This window comes from Ovis aries, chromosome 12 (genome assembly GCF_016772045.2).
Source record: "Ovis aries strain OAR_USU_Benz2616 breed Rambouillet chromosome 12, ARS-UI_Ramb_v3.0, whole genome shotgun sequence".
In the NCBI taxonomy this organism is placed as follows: domain Eukaryota; kingdom Metazoa; phylum Chordata; class Mammalia; order Artiodactyla; family Bovidae; genus Ovis; species Ovis aries.
Window position 1 is genome coordinate 38,412,170 of NC_056065.1, and position 8,961 is coordinate 38,421,130.

At 42.8% G+C, this 8,961-nt stretch overlaps 1 protein-coding gene across 1 annotated transcript; it reads left to right on the forward strand.

Moving 5' to 3' along the window:
* Window positions 1-7,357: 7,357 nt before the first annotated feature.
* LOC114117223 (large ribosomal subunit protein mL63) lies at window positions 7,358-7,858 on the forward strand. The gene has a single exon (XM_027975612.3). It carries the CDS (start codon window positions 7,403-7,405, stop codon window positions 7,709-7,711), a length of 309 nt encoding a protein of 102 aa, XP_027831413.1. The 5' UTR covers window positions 7,358-7,402; the 3' UTR covers window positions 7,712-7,858.
* The last annotated feature ends 1,103 nt before the right edge of the window (window positions 7,859-8,961 follow it).

The window sequence follows — 8,961 nt, forward strand, 5'->3', positions numbered from 1 at the left end:
CATCCTTGCCAATAGTTCTTACTTGTGGTCATTTTAACAGCCATTCTGACAGATGCAAGGTGATGTATCATTTGCTTTTGATTTATGTATCTCTGATTAGAGACGTTGAGCATCTTTTTATGTGCCTGTTGGTCCTCTGTATGTCGTCTTTGGAAAAATGTCTGTTCAGGTCTTCTGCTTATTTTTTAGTCAGGTTGTTTGGACTGCTTTGCAAAATCTTTTAAATTTGATTAGGTCCTACTTGCTTGTTTTGCTTCTGTTTCCTTGGCCTTAGCAGACAAATCTAAAAAAAATGTTGCTATAATCTATCCAAATCATTCTGCTTATATTTTCTCCTAGAAGTTATATGGTTTCTGGTATTACATTTAGGTCTTTAATCCATATTGAGTTTAGCTTTGTATACGGTGTAAGAAAATGTTCTAATTTCACTCTTTTACATATAGCTGTCCAGTTTTCCCAGCACCACTTATTGAAGAAACAGTCTTTTCTCCATTGTAAACTCTTGCCTCCTTTGTCATAGATTAATTGACCATAAGTGTATGGATTTATTTCAGGACTTTCTATTCTGTTCCACTGTTCTGTATCTGTTTTGATTACTGTAACTTTGTACTATAATCTGAAGTCAGGGAATATGATATCCCCCTCCAGCTCTGTTCTTCTTTCTCAGAATTGCTTTGGCTATTCAGAGTCTTTTGTGTTTGTGTACATATTAAAAACTTCTGAAACCAGAATTGAAAGAGACACATGTACCCCAGTGTTCATCGCAGCACTGTTTATAATAGCCAGGACATGGAAACAACCTAGATGTCCATCAGCAGATGAATGGATAAGAATGCTGTGGTACATATACACAATGGAGTATTACTCAGCCGTAAAAAAGAATTCATTTGAATCAGTTCTGATGAGATGGATGAAACTGGAGCCGATTATACAGAGTGAAGTAAGCCAGAAAGAAAAACACCAATACAGTATACTAACACATATATATGGAATTTAGGAAGATGGCAATGACGACCCTGTATGCAAGACAGGGAAAGAGACACAGATGTGTATAATGGACTTTTGGACTCAGAGGGAGAGGGAGAGGGTGGGATGATTTCGGAGAATGACATTCTAACATGTATACTATCATCTAAGAATTGAATCGCCAGTCTATGTTTGACGCAGGATGCAGCATGCTTGGGGCTGGTGCATGGGGATGACCCAGAGAGATGTTGTGGGGAGGGAGGTGGGAGGGGGGTTCATGTTTGGGAACGCATGTAAGAATTAAAGATTTTAAAATTTAAAAATAAAAACAACAACAAAAAAACTTCTGTTCTTGTTTTGTGAAAATGCCACTGGTATTTTGATAGGGATTTCATTGAATCTGTAGATTACCTTGGAAGGTATAGTTATTTTAACAATATTAATTCTTCCAATATAAGAACACAGTACATCTTTCCATCTATTTGTGTCATCTTCAATTTCTTTCATCAGTGTATTATTGTTTTCCAAGGAGGTCTTTCACCGCCTTAGACTTATTCCTAGATATTTTACTCTCTTTGATGTGATGGTAAATGCCATTGTTTCCTTACTTTCTTCTTTCTGATAGCTTTGTTGTTAGTGTATGGAAATGTGATAGATTTCTGTGCATTAATTTTGCATCCTGCAACTCTTATCAAATTCATTGAACTCTAGTAGTTTTTTGGTGGCATCTTTGGATTTTATATGTATGCAAAAAGTGACAGTTTTCCTTCTTCCTTTTGAATTCGGATTCCTTTTATTTGTTCTCTGCTGCGACTAGAATTTCCAGGACTATGTTGAGAGAGAGAGAGAGAGAGAGAGAGAGAGAGAGAGAGAGAGAGTGTGTGTGTGTGTGTGTGTGAGTGAGTGAGTGAGTGAGTGAGTGAGTGAGTGAGTACCTTTGTCCCGTTTTGGTATCAGGGTGATTCTGGCCTCATAGGGTGAGTATGGAAACGTTCCTTCCTCTGCAACTTTTTGAAGTAGTTTGAGAACGGATATTGATGCCTCTCTAAACATTTCATAGAATTCAGCTGTGAAGCTCTCTGGCCCTACACTTTGCTTTTTGGGAGAGTTTAAATTACTAATTTAGTTTTATTAATGGTAATTAGTTTGTTCATATTATCTATTTCTTCCTGGCTCAGTCTTGGGAGATTGTACCTTTCTAAGAATGTGCCCATTTCTTTCAGGTTGCTCATTTTACTGGCATATAATTGTTCATAGTAATCTTATGATCCCTTGTATTTCTGAAGTACCTGTAACTTTTTAATTTCTGATTTTATTTTTAAATCTTTTCATTTATATTTTTTGGCAGCGCTGGGTAGTTCTTCATTACTGCACACTGCTTTCTCTAATTGTGGTGAGTGGGGGCCTACTCATTGTTGCGGTGTGCAGTCTTCTCATTGCGGCGCTTCTCTCATTTAAGATCGTGGGCCCTAGGCATGTGGGCTCAGTAGTAGCGGCTCACAGGCTCTAAGCGCAGGCTCAGTGGTTGTGGCGCACAGGCTTAGCTGTTCCGCAGCATGTGAGATCTTCCGGATCAGGGATCAAACCGGGGTTTCCTACATTTCCAGGCAGATTCTTAATCACTGGACCACCAGGGAAATCTCTAGTTTCTAGTTTTATTGATTTCGGCCCTCTCACTTTTTTTCTTAATGTGTATGGTTAAAGGTTTATCAATTTTATCTTTTCAAAGAAACAGCTCTTAGTCTCATTGATCTTTTCTATTGCTTTTAAAAATTTCTAATTTATTTCTGCTCTGCTCTTTATGATTTCTTTCCTTCTACTAATTTTGGGTTTCATTTGTCCTATTCCTAGTTCACATAGGTGTAAGATTAGGTTGTTTTCTTCAGAATTTTGTTTCCTGAAGTAGGAGTATGTTATTACAAAGTTCCCTCTTACATCTGCTTTTTGCTAAGTCCCATAGTTTTGGACCATTAATTCTTTTTGTCTCCGGTATTTTTTGATTTGGTTTCTTCAGTGATCGATTGGTTGCTTAGTAGAATATTGTTTAGCCCACGTGTGTTTATGCTTTTGGCAGTCCTTTCCTTGTAGTTGATTTCTAGTCTCATTGTGTTGTGGTTGGTAAAGATGAATGATATGATTTCTTGTTTTGTGGCCTAACATTAGATTCATCCTGCAAAATGTTCCATGTGCTTTGAAAAGAATTTTCTGCTGTATTCTGCAGCTTTTGGATGCCATATTATATATATATGTGGCATGCGGGCTGCATGGATCCTTCTCTTGTGGCAAGCTGACTACTGTGGGTAATCTGGTTGGCATGGTTGGCTCCCAGACCAGTTGATTGCAGGCCCTGCCTTGTGCAGAGGGTGCAGCTACTGACTGGCAGGGCCAGGTCACAAGGTGGCTGGCTGTGGAGTCTTGGGTGAGTGCAGGGCTAGTGCTGCCCTGCTGCTGGAGAGAACTGGGTGCTGAAGTATGTAGGTGCAAGGCCAGTGTTCCTGGATCTAGTGTCTCCTGCTAATGGTTGGGGCTGGTTCCTGACATGGCTAGCTGTGGGGTTTGGGGTGTCTCAAAGCTGGTGCTGGCCCACTGATGAATAGGGCTGGATCCTGGGGCAGCTGGCTGAGGGATCCAAGTTGTCTTAGAGCTGGGTTGACCTGATGGGTGGGGCTGCAGTCTGGGAAGCCCTCAGGTGGGTGCTGACCTGCTGGTGTGAGCTGGGTCCTGCCATGCCAGGCTGCAGGGCTATGGTGGTCTTGGGGCTGGTGTTCATTTGTTGGTGAGTGGGGCTAGGGCCCAGGGTGTCTGGTTCCTGTCCACTGGTGTGTGATTTTCCTGAGGCTAGTGCTGGCTCACTGGTGGGCAGAGCCATATCCTGTGGTCTCCTGCCAATGCATTTTGGGTGGGGGACTGGGTCCTGTGCCCTCTGCCCTCTGGTGGGCAGCATTGTGTCCTAGACAGGCTGTGGGCTCAGGGAGCCTTAAGGTAGTTTCCTGCTGGTGGGTGGAGTTGTGTGTGCACCTGGCTCATTGCTTGGCTTGAGGTCTCCCACTGCTGGTGCCAGCAGGCTGGTGGGCAAGGCCAGGTCCCGGTGCCAACAGGCTAGAGGGAAGACTCTAAAATGGTGCTCACCAGCACGTGTCATGTTAGAGCCAGCTGCCAAAAATGGCTATTGCCGATGTCTGTGTCCCCAAGGGGAGCTCCAGTAGTGTCTCCCACCTCTCCAGAAGGTTCCCCCAGATAAGCAGGGAGGTCTGACCCAGGTTCCTATCAAACGATTTCTGCCCCGGATCCCAGAGCATGTGAGATTTCCGTTTATGTTCTTTAAGGGTGGAGACTTTGTTTCCCACAGCCCTCTGATTCTGCCAACTGTCAACCCTACTGGCCTTCAAAGCCAAGCATCTGGAGGCTCATCTTCCTGGTGCAGAACTCATGAACTCAGGGGCACAATATGGAGCTCAGACCCATCACTCCTTGGGGGGAACCTCTGCGGTTGTAATTATCCTCTTGTTTGTGGGTCGCCTACCCAGGGGTGTGGGTCTCAGCTTACTGCAATTCTTCCCCTCCTACCCATCTCGCTGTGGTTCCTTCTTTATAACTTTTCTTGGAGATGGTCTTTTCTGCTAGATCAATAGTTACTCTGTAAATACTTGTGGTTTTGGTGTGCCTGTGAGTGGAGGTGAGCTCAGGGTTTTCCTACTCTGCCATCTCGGCCGAGGTCCTCTAGAATATTGGATAAAGTCTGTATTCAGAAGTCAAGCAGGAGACATAAACTTGGGATTCATCAGCACATAAATGTTATCCAAATTTTGAGATAAGATAAGATTACCAAAGGGCATATATGTGGTTCAGACCAAGAGTGAACCCTGGAGCAGTCCAATGTTAAAAGTTGGGAAGAGGAGCAATCAGTGAGGTTAAGAACAAATCAAGCCCAGGTAGCAAGCATTAATGAGAAAAGAGCAATCAGCTGCATCATCAAATCCTGCTGACATTCAGGGAAGAGGGCTGAGAGTGGACCTTCGACTTCAGCAATGCAGAGGTCACTGGTGATCCTGACAAGAGCTTAAGTTAGGAGGCAAAAAGTCTACTGAAGTATTTAAAGAGAATGAGTGAAAAAGAACTAGAAATTGCAAGCATAGATGTTTCTTCAAGGACGACTGCTAGAAAGATTGCTATCTTTGGATAGGCGGTGGAGGCTAACTGGGGAGGACAGGTGTTTTTGTATGTTACAGGGGATTCCAGGAGGATGTGCTCATAGGCTCCATGCGCATCTTTTTACACATCCTTAGACAAGAAGACAAAATCCAGTCTTTTTGCTTAATACACATGGTGAGTGCACTGCGCCTGGCCCTGCTCAGTTATGCATCTGACGTCTAACTCAAACTTCTCAAAAAGTGCAAGAGAAATTTGACCCCCTTCCTCTCTTTCAAAAGCATGAGTATTCCAATTGTTCTTTCTGCAGTTGAGACTCAGTAATTTTACACTGAGACATTCTTACCAGATTCTGTCAATATATTGGGCACTGGGCATGGTTTTTGGTGACAGGACATCTTCTATTTATTTTTCCTCCATGTACCTTATTAGAAAACTGGGATGGACTAAACCAGGGTGAAAGCAAAAGTCATTCAGTCGTGTCTGACTCTTTGCGACCCCATGGACTATACAGTCCATGGAATTCTCCAGACCAGAATACTGGAGTGGGTAGCCATTCCCTTGTCCAGGGGATCTTCCCAACCCAGGGGTCGAACCCAAGCCTCCTGCATTGCAGGTAGATTATTAACCAGCTGAACCACCAGGGAAGCCCAAATCAGGTTAGCCAGATGGTATTTCAAATAAGTTACGCTATGAAGTTAAGGCAACAGGTAACATACTGAATAAGCCAAAAAGTGTTTTATTTTGTTTTCTATGAAATAGTTTATTTTACTGTTTACTATGGAGGAGCTACAAATATGTATCTGACAGGAACACCGAGGACTAAGATTTGCAGCACTGGTGAAAACAGATATGAAGACTTGAGAGTCTACAGCACAGGGTGCACACCATTTACATTGCTCATCTCCCACCACACATCTGAAACATCAAAGGCACTTATCAAAACGATTAAATAGAGGAGTGTGGAATTTAAAACAGTGACACATACCCCAGGCATAAGATCAAGTGCTTGAGTTTTCTTAGAGTCTGATTTCTGACATTTGACTGATTAATGCAATTTACTTTGTAGCCCTAAAATATTTAATAGACGGTCTGATTTCAAGACCTTTTCAAGTGAAAAGAACCTAATGAGAGCATGTAAAATCAAAATTTTTCTTTACCCATTATAAAAGAACACTACTATCTCCTGGTAAAGGCAAAAGACCCAGTTATGTCAGTCGTGTCACCTCTGCAGGGAGGGCCATGGACGTTGACGTTAAGAACAAAATCAAGCCCAGGTAGCAAGCATTAATGAGAAAAGAGCAATCAGCTGCATCATCAAATCCTGCTGACATGCAGGGAAGAGGGCTGAGAGTGGACCTTCGACTTTCGCAATGCAGAGGTCACTGGTGAACCAGCACACAAGCACACCAGCGTGTCTGTGATTTCCTAGGCACATTCATCTAGCCAGGTGCATGGCACTGGGCTGGGTGCTGTGGGACACAAGTACGATGTGATCTGTGTTTTCCCAAGCTTACGTTTATCCCCCTCAATTGAGTTGGTCATGCTTTCCCTTCAATTCCTACTGACCTGTTCTAAGCAACTTCTTAAAGCAGGAGCCAGAATAAAAAGATTGTGTCCCCTATGGTTCCATTTGTCTACAATATGGGAGAAACAGTGGATGGATTCAGAAGTAGGGCACCTTCCAGCTCCTTCTGACTCAGTATCTTCACACAGCCTTGTGGCAACTTCCCACACAAATATGAGTACTCTACTGCATTCTAAAACAAAAGTGTATAAATGCTTTTTGACTGATTTATGTTCTAACTCCTCACTCACAGAAAAATAAAATTGACTTCAAAGACTCCAATCACATATCTACATGAAAACATACAATCAGACTAAGAGGAGAGTTGCTTTTCCTAGACTTAGGAATACTGACTCAATACAGTTAGCTTCTAATGGCACTCGTTCTCAACATGAGAAAACAATTTCTAGCATATTTTTTAATCATAGTATGCATACACATAAGTGTAAAGAGTGTGGATAAAAATGCTGACAGGCTACCTAGCATGTTTAAGAGTGTACTGATAAGGAGAAATTTCAATTTTTTTCCTTCTCAGTTTGTATATGTATAATCATTTCCAGGATACCCACATGTCATACAAAATTGAAAGATGCCCAATTCTGCTATAAGAAAATGCTGAAGTTATAATTTTTTAATGCAGAGTAACTGCACATAGAGACTATATAGAAGCCATCCGGTTCCCCGGCGTGCGGAGCGCGGCGCGGACGCGCGGCTGGCGCCATGTTCCTGACTGCGCTCCTGTGCCGCGGCCGCATCCCCGGCCGGCAGTGGATCGGGAAGCACCGGCGGCCGCGGACCGTGTCGGCACTGGCGAAGCAGAACATGATCCGTCGCCTGGAGATAGAAGCGGAGAACCACTACTGGCTGAGCCGACCCTTCCTCACGGCCGAGCAGGAGCGCGGCCACGCGGCGGCCCGCAGGGCGGCCGCCTTCGAGGCGCTCAAGGCGGCGCAGGCCGCCAAGTTCCCCGCGCACCGTCGGCTGGAGGACCAACTCGACCACCTCAACGTCACCAGGAGGTGGTCCTGACCGTGAACCCCGCTGGCGCCCGGCCCCGCACGCTCCACTGCCCGCAGTCGGGTCTCGTTCGTCCCTGAGGGACGGTTGGGGCATGGCCTGCGTCACAAGCGACACAAACGTCATTTTTACGAAGCCGCAATAAAGCTACCAACTGTGCTTTTGGGGCGTCGGTGTGAGATTCTTGTTGGGGCTTGATCACGCAGCCGTACCTCTGTCAACAATAACTGACTAAACGCAAATGGAAAAAAACGAGCTTTTTCAGTTAAACAGACTCATGGAAATAACGTTTTCTACCGAGATTTACCTCTAAAAGTGGACAACTGAAAATTATGTTCAGTAAAAGCTGAATTAAAGCTTTTCTTTTTTTTTCGAATTAAAGCTTTTTTGATAAATCCATCTATATCTTTGGCCTAGGTAAGCTACAGTCTTGTCACAGTCAATACTTGTGGTTATTAGATTATTATTTAGAAAATAGTAGAAAATTAGTAGATTCTTATTTTTAACTCAACACTGTATGTTACCTGATTTTCAAGATGGCAAAAATCATAGCTATTCTTTCACTTTGTAAATACCAGTTCATAACAATAACAACAACTGTTCAAATACAGGAATTTATTTATTAATAAAGTAAATCATCATCATGAAAAAAAAAAAAAAAAAAAGAGACTATATAGAAGCCATCCACAGGAGTGCTAACAGAAGCTATTTCTGAATTTGACGTGTACTATTACCTATACGCCTCCATTTTATAATGTTCCATTCTCAATACTGAACTTTTCTTTAGTCAAGAAATAATCCCTACGTTTATAAAAACCTGAGGGTGATTTCCAGTGAGCTTTATCAGGATAGAGGAGCAAAAAGACCACAGGTAATACTGGATCATATCTGTAGGAAAAACTAATTAATCAGCATTAGCACAAAACTACTGTAGGGCAACAAGTAGTTAAACATAAATCACAAGGGTCTGTTTCTGGCATTATAAAAGGGGTGACCTGATTTCACTGGGTTATCAACTAGTATTTACAAAGCTACTTGGAATTTTCCTGTTTCTTCATTGTTGTTAAGTAATGAGAGTTTTGATGATGGGGAAACTTCATTTTTCAAGTGTAGGATGATCTGAGCTGAATGAGAAAAAGAATGATTAAGGGAGGGAAGGCAGGCAGGCCTGGCATCAATTTGAACACATTTTGCTTTTTCCTAAGGTGCCATGTCTCCACGGTTATGATAATAGAGTCATAAACATGTCCATCACTTTAAGG

What these genes read in the sequence shown, in the direction of transcription:
- LOC114117223 (XM_027975612.3), top strand. Translation starts at nt 7,403, where the DNA reads ATGTTCCTGACTGCGCTCCTGTGCCGCGGCCGCATCCCCGGCCGGCAG.